Genomic DNA, 24,058 nt, shown 5'->3' with positions numbered 1-24,058 from the left:
ACGTCACTGACGCCTACGATCGCCAAGTGCCGATATTAGTTTGGCATCAGAGAATAGCCAACACAAAGTATTCCATTATGAAATCCTCTAAGATAGATGCACTACCAAACCAAATGTAAGAACTCCCTTGTGCCAAGATTTTCACAAGTAGATTATTATGAATTTAAGAGGTTGTACAGTAAAGTACACAATATGTGTCATTCATGTCGACATGAACTGAAAGAAGGTGAAAGAAAGTTAGCCATGTGAGAGTCATACCTTGTGTTTTTCTTCTGTGGTGTTGCTCCTATTCCACTGTGACCCGGGGGACTACCATACCGCGCAGCGAGACTGTGGAGAGAGCAGAGAGAGACGCAGACTTAGTGAAGGAATGAGGCCAACGGCTCGCTGGACTCTTTAAACTGTAGCATCTTTGAGATATCATGTAATGCAATAAGGAGAGTCAGAGGAGAGCATTGAGCGAGACAGAGACAGTAACTAACAACACGAGCCCTAGTGAAAGAAGCACATAGTGTGAACCCGTACTGCGGTTCACGTGACGGGCCACACATTTCATGTGTATGTCCTCTGTAGCTCAGTTGGTAGAGCATGGAGCTTGCAATTTATTTTTTAATTTTATTTTAACTAGGCAAGTCAATTAAGAACACATTTTTATTTACAATGACAGCCTAGGAACACATGCCTTGTTCATGTGCGGAACAACATATTTTTATCTTGTCAGCTCAGGGATTTGATCTAGCAACCTTTCGGTTACTGGCCCAACGCTCTAACCACTAGGCTACCTGCCGCCCCTATGCAATTCCTGGATAGTGGGTTCAATTCCCAGAACCACCTGCTCGAAAAACGTTTGCACGCATGACTAACTTCAGAAATAAAAACACATTCTTAACGAAGGTGAATAAAAAACCCTACAGAGGAAGTGGTGAAGGAAACTCCTCCAGGCAAAGTCATAGTTTACAATGGGACACTCATTCTTAGTCATGTTGAGAGAATTAACTGCGAGGCTGGTGGTTACTGGCTCGCTTGGCCTCTGCTGGCGTTAGACAGGAAATAGTTAGGGAACTCGCGACGGACACAAAGAAAACAAAAGGGTGTTTAATGAAGAAAAGGACTGCTTTAATCATAGTGAACACACAGTAAATCAGGGTAAAAGCCAGGTGGTCGGGGTGAGTGGCTCTGAAAGCATGTGGTCTTGCCAAGCTTCATCAAGCCCACTATACAGGTCTATTGAGGACTGACTATTGAGCACAGCTATACAGGTCTATTGAGGACTGACTATTGAGCACAGCTATACAGGTCTATTGAGGACTGACTATTGAGCACAGCTATACAGGTCTATTGAGGACTGACTATTGAGCACAGCTATACAGGTCTATTGAGGACTGACTATTGAGCACAGCTATACAGGTCTATTGAGGACTGACTATTGAGCACAGCTATACAGGTCTATTGAGGACTGACTATTCAGCACAGCTATACAGGTCTATTGAGGACTGACTATTCAGCACAGCTATACAGGTCTATTGAGGACTGACTATTCAGCACAGCTATACAGGTCTATTGATGACTGACTATTGAGCACAGCTATACAGGTCTATTGAGGACTGACTATTGAGCACAGCTATACAGGTCTATTGAGGACTGACTATTGAGCACAGCTATACAGGTCTATTGAGGACTGACTATTGAGCACAGCTATACAGGTCTATTGAGGACTGACTATTGAGCACAGCTATACAGGTCTATTGAGGACTGACTATTCAGCACAGCTATACAGGTCTATTGATGACTGACTATTGAGCACAGCTATACAGGTCTATTGAGGACTGACTATTGAGCACAGCTATACAGGTCTATTGAGGACTGACTATTGAGCACAGCTATACAGGTCTATTGAGGACTGACTATTGAGCACAGCTATACAGGTCTATTGAGGAATGACTATTGAGCACAGCTATACAGGTCTATTGAGGACTGACTATTGAGCACAGCTATACAGGTCTATTGAGGACTGACTATTGAGCACAGCTATACAGGTCTATTGAGGACTGACTATTCAGCACAGCTATACAGGTCTATTGAGGACTGACTATTGAGCACAGCTATACAGGTCTATTGAGGACTGACTGGTGGGAGCACAGCAGAGATACAACGCCTTGGCCTTTGGGGTCACTCTTTACACTAAGTTCCATTGGGTCAGACTTTACATTAAGTTCCATTGGGTCACACTTTACATTAAGTTACATTGGGTCACACTTTACATTGGGACAGACTTTACATTACGTTACTTGGGATCAGACTTTACATTATGTTACATGGGGTCACACTTTACATTACGTTACATTGGGTCACACTTTACATTGGGACAGACTTTACATTAAGTTACATTGGGTCAGACTTTACATTAAGTTGCATTGGGTCAGACTTTACATTAAGTTGCACTTTACATGAAGTTGCTACTGTTTTCATTTTTAAAACAGGGGAAACTAATATGTTGATGTTGTAAACTAATATAGCAGTATGGATGGGCTGTGAAAATCTAGACTTTCATTCGCTAAAAACAATCACACAAAAAGTTCAACATTCAGGTGAGTTATCCTGTATGTAATATTTAAACATCATCACCTCAATTGCTGAGATGCATAGCACAACAAAACATTAATAGTAAAATGTAACATTATGTTAGCCTGATTGTAATAGATACCATTATGTTAGCCTGATAGCAATAGGTCACATTATGTTAGCCTGATAGTAATAACTAACATTATGTTAGCCTGATAGTAATAGCTAAAATTATGTTAGCCTGATAGCAATAGGTCACATTATGTTAGCCTGATTGTAATAGATACCATTATGTTAGCCTGATAGCAATAGGTCACATTATGTTAGCCTGATAGTAATAACTAACATTATGTTAGCCTGATAGTAATAGCTAAAATTATGTTAGCCTGATAGCAATAGGTCACATTATGTTAGCCTAATAGTAATAGATAACATTATGTTAGCCTGATAGCAATAGGTCACATTATGTTAGCCTGATAGTAATAGCTAAAATTATGTTAGCCTGATAGCAATAGGTCACATTATGTTAGCCTGATAGCAATAGGTAACATTATGTTAGTCTGATAGCAATAATTATGTTAGCCTGATAGCAATAGGTCACATTATGTTAGCCTGATAGCAATAGGTAACATTATGTTAGTCTGATAGCAATAGGTAACATTATGTTAGTCTGATAGCTATAGGTAACATTATGTTAGCCTGATAGAGGTGTAAGGATCGAGGACAAAGTCGTTTTAGTATGTAATACTCTTCAGTGATATAAGTCAAAAGACTAAAACAAGAGGAACACACAGTGAAAGGGACTCTAGAGAGTTGTTATCTGGGGTTTTGAATTGCAGGTGTGTTTTTTCCAGTGGAGAGGGAATGGACATGTGTTATCAGGCCAACGAAGGACACATGTAGGAAATAGGGTTACATCACTACAAAATTAGAAAAATAACAAGAAAATACCAAATGATTCTACATGAGACTCAAATTCATTCATGATCATGCAATATGAATTTTACATAGCACTGTATAAAACGGTTGCATATAAAGTCTTAAAACTGTTAGCTAAATCCTTCTCTAGCACTATTCAGAGCGATACATACACATCTCTGGTTTGAAAATACATTTAAAATGACATTGGATACAGTATATAGAATGAAAACAATCAACCATTGATTTAAATACTCTAATGACCCTTTCCTAATGAAACAACATGTTCCACATACTATATGTAATGGTTTATCTTACAAAGTGTTCAAACTGCTTCCTATGTCTCAATGAACCCTGGGAGATGTACTATAAGATGAGAGGGAGGAGAGGTCTTTCTTGCACTAATACTCACACTTGTCATTTTCTTACTAGCACGGACTTTGCTGATAGCTGCTTTATTGAGGAAATTGTGCTTACTATGACTGTGATATGTGGTTGTCTCACCTACCTATCTTAAGATGAATGCACTAATTGCAAGTCGCTCTGGATAAGAGCGTCTGCTAAAAAAAATGACTAAAATGTCATTGTAATAGGGTTGAGTGGGAAGGGGGCCTCTCCCTCTGTGATGATAAGAGGCTGTTTGGAGCACAGTTTCTGAGAGCACTGAAGGTCATGTTTCGATAACTGCTCTAGCCCTCCTGTTACATGGCTGAGAATAGTCTGATCGCCCAGCGTCGATAAGCAGCTGGATACATCATCCCCCTCCTTGAGGTTAATATTCTACCATGGTTATCCTCAATTTCGAGTGAGGTGGACACACCTCGGTCTCCCATTGGTTATAGACAGGTGGGGTTGGGAATAAATAGGGTCCCCGGTCCACTAGACTGTCACATTCTCACAATGGCTTTCCTCTGGTTTGTGTCCTGTCTTGCCTTTGTCAGCGCCGCCTACGGTGAGTATTCACACCTTCTCTTTACCTACAGTGTTACCTCCTTGATTTAACCCTTAACCCTTGTTTTAATGCTAAGAGTGTAAAAGTAAGTTGTGGAGTTCCTCAAGGCTCTGGTCTTGGACCACTACTGTTCTCATTATGTGCTACTGCTACATTGCTAGCACTTGGTGGTGTTATTTGGAAACACTTCCATACGTTGGATGCCCATGGTTGAGTATGTTGCAATAAACAAAGCATTTACTGTTGTTATAAAACATGACGAGCTAAGTGTTTACTAAATGTTCTCATGTAAACAGGCTGCGGCATCCCCGCCATCAAGCCCGAGGTGTCTGGCTATGCCCGCATCGTTAATGGTGAGGAGGCTGTGCCCCACTCCTGGCCCTGGCAGGTATCTCTGCAGCAGACCAGCGGCTTCCACTTCTGTGGGGGATCCCTGATCAACGAGAACTGGGTGGTCACCGCCGCTCACTGCAACGTCGCTACCTACCACCGCGTGATCATTGGAGAGCATAAGAAGGGCAGTGGCAACAACGCTGAGGACATCCAGATCCTGAAGCCTGCTAAGGTACAGCACAGTCACACATCCTCCTCTACAGCTCTGGGAAGAAGTTCCCCTCAGGTGCTGATCTAGGATCAGCCTATCCCCCGCCAGCTCAGCTGATCCGATCAGTGTCTCTGAGCAATGTTGTCCTGTAGTCCTACCCGAACTCTCCATTTGATAAAGGTTTCAGTTCTAACCGTCCCTTCTCTCCCTCAACCTACCGCACCCCCTCTCCTCACCCACAGGTGTTCACCCACCCCAAGTGGAACCCCAGTACCATCAACAACGATATCTCCCTGATCAAGCTGTCCACCCCTGCTGTCCTGAACACCAACGTGTCCCCTGTGTGCCTGGCTGAGACCGCCGACGTCTTCGCACCTGGCATGACCTGTGTGACCACCGGCTGGGGTCTGCTGCGCTACAACGCTCTCAACACCCCCAACGAGCTGCAGCAGGCTGCTCTGCCCCTGCTGTCCAACGAGCAGTGCAAGACGCACTGGGGGAGCAGCATCTCCGACGTCATGATCTGTGCCGGTGGTGCTGGTGCTACCTCCTGCATGGGTGACTCCGGTGGCCCCCTGGTCTGTGAGAAGGACAATGTCTGGACCCTGGTCGGTATTGTGTCCTGGGGCAGCAGCCGTTGCTCCACCACTACCCCCGCTGTGTACGCCCGCGTCACCGAGCTCCGTTCCTGGGTGGACCAGACCCTGGCCGCCAACTAAGAGCCATGCTGCAGCGTCCCTGTCCATACTGTATATTGCTATGTCATTTTATGCATTGTTATGTCATACTATGTATTGCTATGTCATTCTATATATTACTATGTAATGTACAACACCTAAGCATTATAGCTACCAAGACTGAAAGTGCCACCCATTGGTCTGAACTGAACATGACATTCAATAAACATACTTGAACATAAAAAATATGCTTGTGTAGTAATTGTATGATTACTACAATCACAACGTAATGTTTTAGTACACGAGAGGAACTTAATGTAAAGTGTTACCACAGTCGGTTTACTGCTGACTGAATCTACTGCTAGCGTTAGGGGTCTCGAATGGTTGAGGGACAGCTATTGGGGAACTGTGGGGGGATCTTGGAAGGTTCGGATTCACGTTTTTTGGCTTGGTGGGAGATCTGTCAACGTGCCCTTGAGCAGGGCATTGACCCTGGATGCTTCTGTGTGTCGCTCTGAATGAGAGTCTGTTGGATGACTGGTATGATGTAGTTGTTGAGCGGCTTCACTGCAAGTATATTGTATGTTTCGGATTTTCAATAAAGAAATAATAATAATAATACATTTTTTTTTTTAAAGTACAGCACCACGGAATCATTGACAAAACTTAAAACCAAGTGTATTATATAAGGGCTATTATAAACTTGGTATTTTGGATCCTGGATGCTGATTGGCTGAAACAGCATTCCAGCTGTGTGTATATCATCAATATTCCAAGGGTATGATGCAAACATACTTGTTGCTGTTCTATCTGAAAGTTTCACGACAGCAAATGACAAAAGAAAAGCAATAAGCTTCCATTAACGTATGACCTAACCTTGTATCTAGCCTAGCGTTTGGTTTGCAACAGTCACATACAGCAGACACATCACATCATATGCCATTTTAACGAGGCTAATCAGGAAGTGTTCATTCCAATTCTCGCTCTACCTCTCTATCCAAAGTAAAGACACAGACCGTGTCTGAATACGGTATTTATTTGCGTTCTAGTCGGCATTTTGGGTGTGTGACAATAGAACGTTTTATAGTATGTGAAATGTAAAAAATTGCTTTAAAACGCCAGGATGTTATACTCATTTTGAGCGAGAGATGGAATGAACACTTCCTGATTAGACTCGTTAAAATGGCATATGTTGTGATGTATCTGCTGTGTGTGACTGTAGAAATCGCTGCACACTATTGAGGAAGAGAATCAGTGCACAGTCACACACATACCTGCCGACACATGCATTAATACACACATGCACGCTCGGACAAAGGCCCAGCTCACACTGTCGCTGCACTGACAGCCTAGCCTTTATGAAAAGACAGAAATGCTCATAGCATTACATGTAGTCATGTTGAGACATTACCACAAAAAAACCTAGGAGTCGATTAAAACCTCTACAGGATCAGCGGGTCCCCCGCGGGACGGATGAGCTAACGTAGGCTAATGCAATTAGCATGAGGTTGTAAGTAACAAAAACATTTCCCAGGACATAGACATATCTGATATTGGCAGAAAGCTTCAATTCTTGTTAATCTAACTGCACTGTCCAATTTACAGTAGCTATTACAGTGAAAGAATACCATGCTATTTTTTGAGGAGAGTGCACAGTTATGAACATGAAAAGTTATTAATAAACCAATTAGTTACATTTGATACACACTTGATACAACATTTTGAACAGAAATGTAATGGTTCATTGGATCAGTCTTAAACTTTGCACATACACTACTGCCATCTAGTGGCCAAAATCGAATTTGCGCCTGGGCTGGAATAATACATTATGGCCTTTCTCTTGCATTTCAAAGATGATGGTACAAAAAAAATACAATACACTCCATGGTTTTTTCTTTGTATTATCTTTTACCAGATCTAATGTGTTATATTCTCCTACATTAATTTCACATTTCTACAAACTTCAGTGTTTCCTTTTAAATGGTATCAAGAAAATGCATATCCCTGCTTCAGGTCCTGAGCTACAGGCAATTAGATTTGGGTATGTCATTTTAGGGCAAAATTGAAAAAAAGGGGCAGATCCTTAAGTTAAATTGCAGACTGAAGCATTAGCCAGCAACTAACCTCAACTTGACAAAATAGTAAGTAAAAACCTATGCATGCAATAGTACTAAGCATATAGGAAACATTGTTATAACAGAAAACGGCCATTGAAAACAAACAACAATTGACCCCCTATTGATCAAAGCTAAATACTGACATTACCTGGTAACACTTTCAATGAGGCATACACATAATGCCTTATAAATGCATTTATAATGACTAGTAATACACTTATTAGTGGCTTATACTACTTGGTATAAGGCCAGAGAGCATAATGCATTATAGGTTAGCTTCCTATCTCGCTTAGCTTGTTAGCACCAGCCATGTCATTAGCTTCCGCTAGCTGGTTAACCATCTTCACAGCCAGCTATCTTCCTAGCAAAGTCAGCTAAGTTTCGGCATGTGCCTAGCTTTACCAAATATATGTTTGTAGCTAACATAACTACCTACAGTAGTCCATGCTTATGTTCCTAGTTCCTTTCAATCAATGCAGTAAATGTCAACAAGCACACAATAATAAAAAAATAATATATATATTATTAGCATTAAGCTTAGCATTAAGCTAGGATAAAAAGCTGTTTTGATCAGAGTCTCGCTCTTGTAGAACCAGCCTGATTGCTAAGTTTACAATTTTATCAGTCTGGAGTCCCTACTTATCAGACTGGTTCTACCAGGATGACATCGTTGAGGTTAATATTCTACCATGGTTACCCTCAACTTTTGGGAGGGGTGGACAAACCACAGTCTCTGATTGGTTACAGGTGGATGGGGTTTGGAGATAATTAGTATCTCTGTCTTCTAGACTGTCACGTAACCACAATGGCTCCTGTCTCGCGTTTGGCTGCGGAAACCCCGCCATCTCCCCCGCGGCTATGGCCGCGTCATCAATTGTGAGGAGGCTGTGCCCAACTCCTGGCCCTAGCAGGTGTCCCTGCAGCAATCTGGCACCCACTTCTGTGGAGGTTCCCTGATCAACAAGTACTAGGTGGTGACTGCTGCTCACTGCGATGTCAAGACCTCCCACCGGCGAGCACGACATGCTCATGAGCAATGAAGCCATCCAGATCCTGGAGCCTGCTAAAGTGTTCACCCACTCCAGGTGGAACCCCAGCACCATCAAAAATGACATAATCTTGATCAAGCTGGCCACCCCCACCACCCTGAGTGCCAAAGTGTCCCCCGTGTGCCTGGCTTCGTACGAAGACATCTTCGCCCCTGGCATGGCCTGTGTGACTTCCAGCTGGTGCATGAGCAGCTACCGGCCTGCAAATGATCCCAACAAACTGCAGCAGGGTGCTGTGCCCCTCCTGTCTGAGGAGGAGTGCAAGAAGCACTGGGGCAACATGATTCACAAAATGATGATCTGTGCAGGTGGCAAAGGTGTTTCCTCCTGCATGGGTGACTCCGGTGGCCCCCTGGTCAGTGAGAAGAACAAGGTGTGGAGCCTGGTCGGTATTGTGTCCTGGGGCAGCAGTGGTGGCTCTACCTCTACCCCCTCTGTGTACACCTGAGTCACCGAGGTTCGCACCTGGGTGGACATGACCATGATGCTCAACTAAGAGCAATGCCACAGCCTCCCTGTCCAGAATAATATGTACTGCTACGCCATTCTAGGTTATGTATATCTATGCATCAGTGGAGGCTGCTGGGGGGAGGATGGCTCATAATAATGGTCAGAGTGAATGGAATGGCATCAAACGCATGGATGTGTTATATTTGATACCATTCCACTGATTCCGCTCCAGACATTACCACGAGCCCGTCCTCCCCATATTAAACAGTATTTTTTCTACTTCATGAATTTAAATGCTGTGCACCCTTTGATAATCAGGAGACCCTTGGGTATGTTGTGGACCACAGGAGGTTGGTGGCACCTTAATTGAGGAGAACGGGCTCGTGGTAATGGCTGGAGCAGAATCAGTGGAATGGTATCAAATACATCAACACATGGTTTCCAGGTGTTTGTTGCCATTCCATTTGCTCTGTTCCGGCCATTATTATGAGCCGTTCTCCCCTCAACAGCCTCCTGTGGTTGTGGTGGACTGTCAGTCAGTCCAGTGTGAAGCAGGTTATTCATGTCTACAGTATAAGGGAAGAAGGTCTCCTCTACTCTATAAATCACACATGCAATACTGTAGAACTAATTCCCAAAGCTGACCACTAAGACTCCTAACACCGCCAGAGGGGACTCAGGAAAGCTGACCTCCCTGGCCTTAAACTGTCATCACAAACAAACACACAGGTAGCTGAATAAACAATAGAATTGGTCATCTAGAGTTACTTGATCTTGTCCGACAGTCAGGACATGTCCTCTGTGTATATCTGTTTGTTAGTTTGTTAGTTTTGGGCTAGTGGAAGAGATGAGGGCCAATACACCACCCATAAGAGGTGAGTGATACCCAGTCCCAGTGCCAGTTGCCTTGGAATGCAAATGAAGACTAGACTGAACACTTAATGCATGCTGGGTAAATTAGCACACTCAATAATTATCGGAATAAAATAACTGCGGTTTTCAAGGGAAATATTTGTGCAGTTTTACAGGGCGACAGACGGGATATGCAGATTATCAAAAGCTTTTAGATTGCATTTCTGAATATTCTTATAAGATATAAATATTCAGGTCATCTTTATGGTTCACAGGTCACTTCCTCCCAGATGGGAGAGAGACAGGAAAAGGAAGGACAGATGGAAGGAAGTTGGGAGAGAGAGGTTTTGGTGCCACTTGTGATGAGAACGTATTCCATTTTACAGAATAAATAAATCATTTATTAGACATTATTTCTCAGTTGGTTTCATTAGGGCCACTGAAGAGATCTTATCTTAGATTAAAACCGGGCAACACAGAGCCATACCCTTATCAATGCATGGTTGGCCTCCCAACTCCCAATGAAAGTGATAACGATCATTTGATGTAGCGTAGTGCTCCTGTTCAAATTACCCCCAACTCTAATGAGTTTTAGTCAAACTGACTGTCTAAGTCGTAACTGTGGACGCTCTCTCTCCCTGGTAAATTAACAAGGCTTTGATTTGATTTTGAGGAGGTGCCAAGTCATTGTTGGCTACTAATTAACCAAACGTAGCAGGCGTAGAAAAGCACCTGAGCAGAGTCCCCACTTCCGTTTTTTAGGGAAAACGGAAGTTAGATTGAAAATTCTGTATCCCTGAAAACCAAAAACATCTGGTTTCTGACAACGCCGTTAAGGGTGGCTACTAATTGACCTCTGAGATACCCATTATGCATGGCTCTTCTTCTGCTGTATGCCACTGAGCTAAATAAATACCATAGAGCTTCAATTAGCTAGGGAAGTACCACAGAGCTTCAATTAGCTAGGGAAGTACCATAGAGCTTCAATGAGCTAGGGAAGTACCATAGAGCTTCAATGAGCTAGGGAAATACCATAGAGCATCAATGAGCTAGGGAAATACCATAGAGCTTCAATGAGCTAGGGAAGTACCATAGAGCTTCAATGAACTAGGGAAGTATCATAGAGCATCAATGAACTAGGGAAGTACCATTGAGCCTCAATGAGCTAGGGAAGTACCATAGAGCATCAATGGGCTAGGGAAGTACCATTGAGCCTCAATGAGCTAGGGAAGTATCATAGAGCATCAAAGGGCTAGGGAAGTACCATAGAGCTTCAAAAACACACACAGGGCAATTTCCCATTATATCTAGCTGAGAGACCTGTTCATATGATTGTGCTAATGGAAGGTGCATGTATGCCATCTGACAGAGACGTAATAAAACCCCCGTAACCAACGATGCGCCCCACTCACTCCTCTATCCTCTCTCCTCCCAGAATCCTTTGTGCGAGGGGTAAAGTAAATGGTCGGTTCACTTAAGGAAGACAGCCGCGGTGCCATGATTAATAGAAGCCATCATTCCCAGAGGATGAAGCCGCAACGTGGGCGCAACAGCTCTGCTCAAACCTTTCTCATCTTTTAACATGAACGTGCGTTGGATCTTTTCCCATTTTCTCCCTAAGTTTCATATTTCAGCTGGCCCTATTGTGAATAGGCATTAGTGTCAGGTTAACGGATGGGGTTTAAAGTTAGAGAGGGTCACAGGGCTAGATCACTAGCTACTGGTCTGTGGAACTGGTAGAAAGAGCTGGCGCTACACTAGCCTACAGTGCATTGAAATTGTCCAGCAGCATGTGTTTCACTTAATTCAACTGACAGGGGACTGCACAGCACATGTTTCCCTGTGGCCCAATGCATCCCCTATAAAGTCTACTGGAACATAAAAGCCACAGTATATTCCTACCCTCTAGCGTTTATCTCAACCACGACCTTTAAGATATTTCCATGTGGAGAAAACATATGAGGTAAAGATACGCTGTACAATATGTCAGGTCACATTGATTAGGACATACATCACCGAGCGCAATCTAATGAACTGCGACCATGGCCTTGTGCATAGCATATGAGAGCTATATTGGAGAGGCATCGCTGTCCTATTAGATATGAGCTATGGTTATCTATTCACTTTGCCTCAACAGTGTCACAATTCTGAGGTCAGCCAATAGCTAATCCCTCCATGATCCACAACAGCAGATTCCTCTGTTGACAGTAGGTATGAAGATGTCCTCCGACGGTGACACACCCACACATGCGCACGCACCCACACACGCCCTTTTAAACGAGGCTAAATCAGGGAGTGGGAATTCCATCTCTCGCTCTACCTCTCAAAGTAAAGACACACACACGCCTGCCTAGCGCCTTTACACAATCCCTTACCACATTGATACCACATTGCTGTATACAGCTCATCTAAAGCTCAACGGATAGTCTAGACGGAACTGTCAATATAGTGATGAACTGAAGCCTGTGAGAAAAGACAGGAATGCTCATAGCATTACATATAGAAACATAGAAACACGACCGCTCAGAAACCTCAGAGTAGATTCACCTACAGACTATAGAGTGGATTCACCTACAGACTATAGGGTGGATTCACCTACAGACTATAGAGTGGATTCACATACAGACTATAGAGTGGATTCACATACAGACTATAGAGTGGATTCACATACAGACTATAGAGTGGATTCACCTACAGACTATAGAGTGGATTCACTTACAGACTATAGAGTGGATTCACTTACAGACTATAGAGTGGATTCACCTACAGACTATAGAGTGGATTCACATACAGACTATAGAGTGGATTCACCTACAGACTATAGAGTGGATTCACTTACAGACTATAGAGTGGATTCACATACAGACTATAGAGTGGATTCACTTACAGACTATAGAGTGGATTCACTTACAGACTATAGAGTGGATTCACTTACAGACTATAGAGTGGATTCACTTACAGACTATAGAGTGGATTCACTTACAGACTATAGAGTGGATTCACTTACAGACAATAGAGTGGATTCACTTACAGACTATAGAGTGGATTCACTTACAGACACGACATACAGAAACATCTCCACAAGCAGCAACTCATAGTTCCCTTTCAACCAACTTCACAAAATAACACATCAAAACGTATGCAGGCAATAATACTAAGCATAGATGTGAAACTAGTTTGAATAAAGGCAGTCAATTACCAGTTCATGATGACATCAACACAGTCTCCTAATCCAACTACAGTAGCACGCTTGGCTTTAAATCAGAACAGAGAGCCAACAGGCACCGACACTCTACTCAGTACTGTACCTAGAGGGGTCTGGCTTGGCTTTCCCATAGAGCAGACGACTCTTTCTCTCCCGGGGCTTGGCAGTGGGCAGGCGCGAGCGCGAGACAAGGGGGTCAACTTGTTCACCATGGGACATGATGAGTTAAGTGGGAGGGATCGCAGATGCTGCCCCACTACCTTCTACTGTTCCAGCCCCAGAGGCTCCTGGGTGTCGCGGGCCACCAATGGGGAGTTTCCCCCCCAACATAGACACACGCACACACGCACGCACACACAGAGCACTTGGCCTGCTCACATTTACAGTTGCAGCACTGGGCTTTCTATAGCCAGCACTTGCTGCTGGAGCCCTGATCGGCCTCACTGGTGTCTGGGGGGAGAGAGGAGGACGTGTGTGTGTGTGATTAAGTGAGTGAAAGATAATTGATAATTGCTTTATAAAAAGCAACACTGCATTTTTCAGTGGATCAGACTACATTGTCCTAGATTGTATTTTTGGTCAAGAGATCCTGACAGGGCTGGTCACGTCTGTGAAATCAAACAATGCTGTACGCAGGTTGACGTTTATTGGGATGAGTCTTGTCTTTGATGCAAAACTTCTGCTAGATGGGCCAAAGTCAAAATTGGCTATACTGTAAAAATGCATGAAAACAAAAATGTGACTTTTAGTCTTCGATTAAGGTTAGGGTTAGGCATTAGTGTTAGCAGTGTGGTTAAGGTTAGGGTTAGGCATTAGGGTTAGCAGTGTGGTTAAGGTTAGGGTTAGGCATTAGGGTTAGCAGTGTGGTTAAGGTTAGGGTTAGAAATTAGGCTTAGCAGTGTGGTTAAGGTTAGGATTAGCAGTGTGTTTAAGGTTAGGGTTAGGCATTAGTGTTAGCAGTGTGGTTAAGGTTAGGGTTAGGCATTAGGGTTAGCAGTGTGGTTAAGGTTAGGGTTAGGCATTAGGGTTAGCAGTGTGGTTAAGGTTAGGGTTAGGAATTAGGCTTAGCAGTGTGCTTAAGGTTAGGCATTAGGGTTAGCAGTGTGGTTAAGGTTAGGGTTAGGAATTAGGCTTAGCAGTGTGGTTATGGTTAGGATTAGCAGTGTGCTTAAGGTTAGGGTTAGGCATTAGGGTTAGCAGTGTGCTTCAGGTTAGGGTTAGGCATTAGGGTTAGCAGTGTGCTTAAGGTTAGGGTTAAGGTTAGGTTCAATGACATTGTGGCTGTTCCAACTAGTGTCCACTCTGCAGAGCTGCCTCCAGTACAAGATTCATGATGAAAAATGCTAACCTGCATGTCATACAGGCAGAGAGGTAAATGCTTACTCAGAGTATATTTCACTTGAAACACTTTACAGCTCAAGCTAATTGGCTAATGTAACATGCCCTCATATTCCCCTACAGTTGAATACATAAATATCCTTCTTGTGTTGGTTCTGAACTATTTATGACAGACTGATAAATCATCCTGGTTTGGGTCAGATTTTTGACACACACATACACACACATGCACACGCACACGCACACGCACACACACACACCGTATCTGGTTCTCCATTAAAACCACCACCACACTGACCACTTCTCTACTGGGAGAACAATGGCTTCCTGTAGCAGTGATGGGCTGTGGAGCATCACCTCTCGTGGGGTGTTGATTTAATAATCCCCCCAGGGGAATGAGACGTTACTGGGCCTGGCAGACCTTGAGGAAATCCTGGCAGATCCTGGGTGTTGTTGGAAGCCAGCCCCATACATTTAACTATCCCTCTGGTTCCTGGCTCCTTATGGCCTCCTGGCCTACTTCTGCTGTGTGACCTCACCCAGGCCCGGCTTGTGGGACTGGGCGATCCTGCCATGGCGGTGGTAGTCTCGCTGGAATGCCAGCGTCGGCCTTGTACCAGGCCGGCAGGGGTATCGGACCCGCACCTGTCGCTTGTTGTTGCCTCTGACTGGGAGAGGTCCCAGGGAGCTGAGGCCCGAGAGGGAGGAATGAGGGGCAGCTGTGCCTCTCTGTGCACCCCTCCCACCCACAGCCATGCTAAAACCCCTAGACTCAGTTATTCAGTTATAGCCTCTCAAACTCTGCCCCTCCTTGCCTCTCTCCCTCCCTAGCGTTACCCAGTCCTGACAGTGACCAGAGGATCAACACCGGGTACCTCAGAATACATCCGTACACCAGCAGCAGGCCAGACCAGGGCCTGGTTGGGATGGTTGGGAGGTGTAACCTGAGCTCGCCAGGGGAATCCCACCCATGTGTGGTACTTTAAACCTCTCTTTAGATGCTTCTCTCAGGCTGGGCTGTCTATTTACATCACATGGGCCTGGATCCCTTCCTGTTTTTATTGCTTAGTGGGCAGCGGCAGTGTCCACTTTCTGTCTACTTCTGCAAAGTGTTGAAATGTTCCTCTGTTAGCTCCTATCTGTTTATTAAATGGTAAAATGTCTGTCTAAACTACTGGCACACAGCTCGGACACCCATGCATACCCCACAAGACAGGCCACAAGAGGTCTCTTCACAGTCCCCAAGTCCAGAACAGACTATGGGAGGCACAGTACTACATAGAGCCATGACTACATGGAACTCTATTCCGCATCGAATAACTGACACAAGCAGTAAAATTTGATTTAAAAAACAGATGAAAAAAACACCTTATGGAACAGCGGGGACTGTGAAGCAACACAAACATAGGCACAGACACACACACAATAACATACGCACTATGCACACACATACACATGGATTTAGTACTGTAGATATGTGGTAGTGGTGGAGCAAGGGCCTGAGGGCACATAGTGTGTTGTGAAATCTGTGAATGTATTGTAATGTTTTTTAAATTGTATAAACTGCCTTCATTTTGCTGGACCCCAGGCAGCAGCTAATTTTGCCTTGGCAGCAGCTAATGGGGAACCATAATAAATACAAATGGTGTGACAGTACATAGCAGGGACCTGTTTGGACGAGACAAGCTCAATTTGAACCATACACCAAAGTAAAAATATCCCAAGATCAAATGTGTTCAGAAACAAAATAACACACCAGCATAGTGGCTGCAAATGTGACTAGAAAACCATTAGTAAGGAAAATGCAAAACTGACCCAAAATGTAGCATCTAGCGCCAACTTCACACGACGCCATTGAGATGTGAGGACAACTGAGCCTACCTGGACTGCATCTCTGGTTGCGTTTTGAGGGGGCTGGCCGGCGCCGCCCCGGTGGTCTGGTGTGTGAGCTCTACCAGAGACTGGTAGTACTGCTGCTGCTGTTGCTGCTGCTGCTTGTAGCGAGACAGGATGAAGAACAGTCCCAGGATGGTCTTTAGATTCCCATTCCGGATCTCTGACGGGTAGACAGGGGAACAGAGCACATCATTATCAGGAATGTGGGTTCAAATCTCGCTGCTGCCAACCACACAGAAATGTATGTACGCAGTACTATAATTGGTTTGGATAAAAGCGTCAGCTAGCTAAATTACTTATATTACCGCCCTGTGTGATCCCTGGCTTGGCTCAGAGAAGACACAAACACACATCTGACAAGGGAAGTGAGTATCTAGTGTTGTTTTAGTCTCAAAATGAGGAAGTGAGACTGAAATAGTGAGTCAGGTACAGTGTGCTATTACTAACAGAACAAGTGGCTAATTTAACTGTAACCATGGCAACCTATTTTTGGATTTAATTTTGTTGATATTGACTATTTCACAGTTATTGCACTAGGGATTCACCTAAGACCACTGGCTGAGTGACTTCGTCCTCGTGAGAAATGGGTTCTGACTAGGTTGCACATTCACTCTAAACTTACTCTAAAATGCTTTTAAAGTTCACTTCTCCCTGCAAAACAAAGGGAGCCTATCAACTGTGATATGATTCATCTGAAATCCAGGAATGAAAATGTATCTCTCGCTCAGCCCCCGTCATCGGAGCGCTAACGCATCCACTTGTGAAATGGCTTTTCATATCAGAATAGCTGACACAGACGCTGTTTGAAAGATTTCAACAGCTGACACAGCAGTTTACGTAAGGGGGCTCAACTTTCTTGGCCTGTTGTTTGCCGATTACAAAAAGTTGGAAAGATTAATCTTTACGTTTTCGATTTCAAACTCCAGGAAGCAGTCATTTATATTGTTACAGTGCAGCAGTCCAAACGGGCAGTATTCACTTGAAGAAGGAAAACGTCCCACATTCATTCGGCAAAGCAATTTGTCACTGGCCACAGAATAATTTGAGATTTACTGTGTAGAACACAATAGCAAAACAGAAATACAGGGCCTTTGAGGTTACTATTTGAAACATGAAGGGCCAGTTTCCCGGGAAAAAAAACATGCTGAATGGAGAATCTCCATTGAAAGTGTTTACTAGTCCAGGACTAGGCTTAATCTGGTTCAAGGAAAACCATCCTAAAGAGTATGAGAAAGAAGCAGTCGACCATGTGAACATCTATTCATACTGTAAATACAGACATTTGATATCAATGTGACCAGTTGTCTCCTTGTGCTTCATTTGGATGTGGAACAAATTCATTAAACACAGATATTGCAGCAGGGTTGTCATTTAGAGAAAAACAAAACAGCTACGATTCTGAGGAAAATGGAACCGAACTTGATCCAGATATCGGGTAACGGAGGGAGGTCAACCATGATAGGATTTCCTCTAACGCCAGCCTGCTCTTTACCAGCCTGCTTTACCAGCCTGCTCCCACTCTTTCTATTCAGCCTGCTTCCAGAGACCCTCTCCCTCAGAATTATCCAATTATGGTTAGTTCTGCTAAGCTCCATTGGCCCCACCATACAGGAGCACATGTCTTATGCCCAGTTTCAACGCAACGTGGGCTAAGTGCTGTCAGCACTTTGGTGCCAGTCCTCCTTGGGCCACGGTCAGAGTATATGGGCCCTGCTTCGAGGGACTTTTAAGTGGTTAACGCGGTTTCATTTAACCTTTTGTCTTTTTTGGGGGCGGATTTTACGAGCCACAAAGGACTTCGGAGGAGGTAGATGGAGGGTTCTGCTAGGCCTGAATGGTACTGGAAAAGTATTGTTTGAAAAATGAGACTGCTGAACCGCTCCCACCAATGAATCTTTCCTGGATTTAATCCCCAGACGCGGGCCGATTTAGCCTTGGCCTCTTTCAATAACATTTGACCCTAACAACCAAGGCTGCGAACTTGACTGTAGTGAAAGAGGAAGTTAGACATTTCCCTTTCAAAAGTGATATGATCTGAGGTCTTTAAACCTCGTATTCTACATTCTCTTCCCATTTCATCTACTCTGTTCCCCAACCAGCTGACAAATTGAGTTCCATCCAGAACTGGTCCTGACCTGTGCTTCTTCCAGCTAGTTATCTGATGAAGGCAGAAGATATGGACTGCTGGTTTTACAGAGTGGAGGAGACAGTAGACGTGATCCCCATGTTGGGGATCAGGAGAGTGAGTATGGGTGTCCTCACTGGCCCAGCAAGGAGAGGCGGTTAAGTGCTACCCAGGCTAGGAAAAACAGGCCTATTCCAACAGGCATCTGTGCCCACAGAGATCAAGGAGTAAGTTTGGGCTCGTGTCACAGTCGTCACAGTGGGAGCAGGGCCCTGCCGTCCAGCAGGTTCTCCCTCACCGTACAGACCCTGCCACCACTTAACGACCTGCCACGGATGACCCCTCGCTGTACATGGCTATGAACTGCAGGAAGGACACTTTTAGAGGTTCACACCTGCTTTTAAAAGGTTTGGTTTAGACTAGAGCGAGTGACCCTTGAATAGATCTCAGCAGGCACGGATTAACCTATCTGCGGGTTAACTGGTGGAACTGAAAAGCGGGTATTGAATACCCTTGCGGAACAAAAGAGTGCTGGACATTGAATGGTTGTTGTAGTGTTTGTTGGCTGTTTTCTAGCATTGAACAGAAAATGAGGAAGTCCAGTTTTATTATGCTATGTATTAAGTCTTTGTTTGCTTGCTATAAAGTTATATCAGGGGTGTTTCCGGTACTTTGACGCATGCGACAAACAAGATCATTAAATCTGGCACATCTGAGGCTGAGGTCGCCCACAAGACGCCTTTCTGGAGTTTTTTTCCTAGAAGATTATTAGATTGTTTTCTTGGAAAAATCCTATACCCTCCAAGTACATCAAACATCCCGTTTCTTGTCAAACTCCACGCCTCGTAAAAACTAAGCACAAGCGTATGGAGGCCTCAAAAGTCTGCAGAACCCACAGCTAATTCAATGAAGCATAGTCCTCACTAGCTTAGGGGTATATGGAATGACTGGACCACTCCTCATACACATGGTCCAGAGGGACAGAGACCCACGCCTGGCCCACTCCTCATACACATGGTCCAGAGGGACAGAGACCCTCGCCTGGCCCACTCCTCATACACATGGCCCAGGGGGACATAGACCCACGGCCATAAAAAAGTGATGCAAAGTGACCAAGAACAAGGCTACAGAGCAGAGTAACCCAATAGCCTGTATATTTAGGTACCCTCTTCAATTCCAGACGGGCAAAGTCACTTTGCTGTTTTTAGGGGGACAGAATTTAGAGTAGCCGGTCAGAGTATTGGGACGGCTATTTCGGCTGTTCCGATAGGTCAAGGGCATCGTCACCTCCCCAAACTTTAGAGGGGAGTTAAACTGCCGGGGGTCCAGGACAACAAACACTGGTCTTAAATAACAGTTGGCTAGTTACTGTGGGGCTACTTCAGACATGTTAACACCCATACGAGTAGGGCTGCATATCTGATTAATAGCAGCTTGTAAGAGGAGAGTAACCTCAAATGGGCCATTCATAAACCGTGCGTAGTTAGGCTGACCGATCCTGCTATAACTCTCAACGACACACTAACTTCCTTCCATCCTGTGGTAAATACGTCTTTATGATCAGGATTTCTTAAACTTTTTCAGCTCGAGACCCAAATGAGAAATTCACCGTCCTTCCGTGACCCAATGACCCAAATCAAGAAGACATATAAATATTTGCGGGCCCAGAGTCCAGTTGGGGTACTGACCCATAGTTTAAGAAACCATACAACCACAGTCCTAGTTCCTAGCCTTGTCTCAAGCCACATGGGTTAACAATCATCATTATACATTCAACTTAATAAAAAAATAAGAATTCAGTCTTACCTTCTGAGGAGAGCCCTTGTACATTCACTCCTCTGGCGTCCAGGAAACTGAGGCAGGTGTCCAAATTCTCGGTCTGAGGACAGAAAGAATATGAGGAGATGAACAACAGTCAGTGGAGGAAAGCATGGTGGTTGTGGAGGACTGTCATGGAGTGGCTACTTCACATTCAATGTGCAGAATGTCTCAGGGGGATGGAGTTAGGGGCTGATCAACCCATTGGCCATAAAGCACCCATTGTCTGATTATGGCAGAGCCCGTTTGACCCGTACGTGACACAAGGAGTCAGCCGGGCCGTCTGACATAGTGACCACAGTGTGTCCCACCTACACAGCCCACAGCCCCAGCCCTGGACGATATGCAGTATGTATACAGTACAGGAGATGTGGCCCACTTGAGGCCAATTACGACACAATACACGGCTGACAGGCAGCACTAGAGTCAACAGCGATACTCAACCTCCCTCAGACTGACAAAGTTCTACTGAGTTCGAGGCACTGACCCTTTTATATATGAACCACTGTGCATTCCTTGAGAGTGGCTAACAGACAGGCGGCGTCCAGCAGCAGTGGAGTTTAACGGATTCCTTCTCCGTGCTGCTTCAGTCTCAACCCTAACCAGCCCTGAGGGGAAACGCCTCCTCCCCCAGAGGAACAGGAACACCATCTCAGTAGTCTGGTCTGGAGTCTGACCTAGACTGTTGACTAAATGACTGTAATGTAAATGTACGTCAGTGATGACATCAGACCTTAATAAGCCAATAGAGGAGGACCGCCGGGTGTCTCTGACGACGCCCTCTCTCTCGCCTGCCAGCCCTCTCAGATACACACACACACCTTGGTTGTGATAACAGTTCAGTTGTAAAGAGGGCACATTCTGTAGCGTATCAACATTGTACGGATGGTGTCCAGCCCAAACCTGGCCCTGACCCGTCTCAGGGTGAAAGGAGGTGGATTTACAGCCAGTCGTACAGACGGATGGGTCTCGTCTGACTTCAATGTAATGTACCACTCCAGCCTCCAGCCCTGCACCAGCCAGTGGTAGCATGCAACAGGGAGGATGGATGGCTGTTTACTCTGCCTGTATCAACAGGGTCGGGACCAGAACATGGGGATCACAGCCTGTTCATCTGCCTCCACAACACAAACAGAACTGGAAGGGAAAAAAGAGGCACAGATGTCGGGCTGTTCACATATGGTATGTTCCACATACGCTTAGCCAGACACCCCCAACAACCTAACAGTTTGATTATACCCTTCTCTCGTAAAAATGTGTTTTAGACATTCATCTCAGCGGAGTGACGTGCTGAGCACCATACATTATGGGCATCATTTCCCAATTAAGTCTCTTCCAATTAAGTTGCTAGCTAGCAAAGTATCAAATACACATTCGTGTTGTTCCGTTGAGGGCGGTTGTGGGGGAGGGGGGCTACCCGACAAATCCAGATGCACAAAGCATCTGTGGAAATTAGTGTCATATAAACACAGATGAAATGTAACTAACGGGACACGCATGGTATCACCTCAGCCTCCTTGGACTAATGTTTCAATAATTCTGTTTTAAATGGCTACTTTAAAAATATTTACAACGTCAAGTCAAATATCCACGGGTGCCTTCACGCAGCTCCGTGCATCTGTTAGCCAGGCAGGGAGAGGGGGAGGACAGAGACTAGAGAGGCAGGGCATGTTGAACAGGCGACACAAAGACAGTGGAGTCAACCCATAGGAAAACAGACAATAGATCTGTCCGGGAGAGTGAGAGACCTGCATTCTGTCTGATCGTTTTAAAAGAAAATACTAAAACGTAACTGATCAAACGGGAGGCAATGTTCTGCAAATGACATTCTGACGTTCTCACCAGAAAGCTATTAGATCAGAGCTACAACTGATGATCTTCTGTCGGTCTTTAGATTTAAATGAGGTAAACAAAGCAGAAGGGTCATTTAAAGCGTTGTTGGTAAGTGCAGACTTAATGTTCCACTGCTTTTTGGCTAAATAAACTGCCATTTTGGTGGGCGGTTTGGCTTTGTGATACATTTTAACGGCTTCTCGAGGAACTTGGATCATTTCTTGCTCCGATGTCAATTGACATTTTACAGATCCACATAAGTCATTAAAAGCAATTTGCAAATGGAACATTTTGATGAGGCACATTTCACCAAATTTGCACTTTCGGGAACTGACAAGAACACAAACATACACCATCGGAAAATGACTGCTGATTTTAGGCAAGCACAATTGACATAATACTGAAGTCCTCTTGTTCAAGTTTATTGTTGTTGGAGTTATAATCATCTTAAATCAAACCATGTTTAATTCACACACTGCACAGATCAAAATGAGGCTCTGATGCTGAATAAATGTTTGCAGTTTAATTTGCTCGCATCGCTCCCAAGTCCCAAAAATGTGTGTTGAGGCACTTTAGGTCTCTCTAATGGTTTCAAGTAACCGCCACATTTGGAAAGTGTTATCCCTCAGACATAACTGTCAAATACAAATGGGCCCACGCCTCAATTACAATTGATCTTCGCCAAAAGCAATCTGTTTCAAAACAACACAGATACCTTACGTTGGTGTTTCACCACGGCTCAGAACAACACAGAATACCTTACGTTGGTGCTTCACCACGGCTCAGAACAACACAGATACCTTACGTTGGTGCTTCACCACGGCTCAGAACAACACAGAATACCTTACGTTGGTGCTTCACCACGGCTCAGAACAGCACAGAATACCTTACGTTGGTGCTTCACCACGGCTCAGAACAACACAGAATACCTTACGTTGGTGCTTCACCACGGCTCAGAACAACACAGAATACCTTACGTTGGTGCTTCACCACGGCTCAGAACAGCACAGAATACCTTACGTTGGTGCTTCACCACGGCTCAGAACAGCACAGAATACCTTACGTTGGTGCTTCACCACGGCTCAGAACAACACAGAATACCTTACGTTGGTGCTTCACCACGGCTCAGAACAACACAGAATACCTTACGTTGGTGCTTCACCACGGCTCAGAACAGCACAGAATACCTTACGTTGGTGCTTCACCACGGCTCAGAACAGCACAGAATACCTTACGTTGGTGCTTCACCACGGCTCAGAACAACACAGAATACCTTACGTTGGTGCTTCACCACGGCTCAGAACAACACAGAATACCTTACGTTGGTGCTTCACCACGGCTCAGAACAGCACAGAATACCTTACGTTGGTGCTTCACCACGGCTCAGAACAGCACAGAATACCTTACGTTGGTGCTTCACCACGGCTCAGAACAACACAGAATACCTTACGTTGGTGCTTCACCACGGCTCAGAACAGCACAGAATACCTTACGTTGGTGCTTCACCACGGCTCAGAACAGCACAGAATACCTTACGTTGGTGCTTCACCACGGCTCAGAACAACACAGAATACCTTACGTTGGTGCTTCACCACGGCTCAGAACAACACAGAATACCTTACGTTGGTGCTTCACCACGGCTCAGAACAGCACAGAATACCTTACGTTGGTGCTTCACCACGGCTCAGAACAGCACAGAATACCTTACGTTGGTGCTTCACC

The 24,058-nt window shown here is 44.7% G+C and overlaps 2 protein-coding genes and 1 pseudogene across 15 annotated transcripts in view; 2 read left to right on the top strand and 1 right to left on the bottom strand.

The window, feature by feature from the left end:
• Nucleotides 1-24,058, bottom strand: part of LOC106609740 (neuron navigator 3) — a 388,938-nt gene that overhangs the window by 127,942 nt on the left and 236,938 nt on the right. For 12 of the 14 annotated variants that reach the window (XM_045722334.1, XM_045722323.1, XM_045722324.1 and 9 more), the window contains exons 4-6: nt 20,492-20,564; nt 16,546-16,720; nt 259-330 (exon numbers count right to left, since the gene is read on the bottom strand). In XM_045722334.1, coding sequence (XP_045578290.1) covers nt 259-330; nt 16,546-16,720; nt 20,492-20,564 — 320 coding nt within the window. Of the gene's footprint in view, nt 1-258; nt 331-13,320; nt 13,584-16,545; nt 16,721-20,491; nt 20,565-24,058 lie in introns of those variants that run through there. The other 2 variants (XM_045722335.1, XM_045722336.1) reach the window with 2 other exon arrangements.
• Nucleotides 4,379-5,893, top strand: ctrb (Chymotrypsin B). The gene is given in 3 exon segments (NM_001141093.1): nt 4,379-4,432; nt 4,729-4,997; nt 5,219-5,893. Coding segments are annotated over 3 exon segments (798 nt in total). The 5' UTR covers nt 4,379-4,380; the 3' UTR covers nt 5,696-5,893.
• LOC106609692 (chymotrypsin B-like) lies at nt 8,432-9,315 on the top strand (annotated as a pseudogene).

This window comes from Salmo salar, chromosome ssa07 (genome assembly GCF_905237065.1).
Source record: "Salmo salar chromosome ssa07, Ssal_v3.1, whole genome shotgun sequence".
Lineage (NCBI taxonomy): Eukaryota > Metazoa > Chordata > Actinopteri > Salmoniformes > Salmonidae > Salmo > Salmo salar.
Note: the sequence above shows the minus strand (reverse complement) of the source record. Positions and strands in the feature narration are given on the sequence as shown.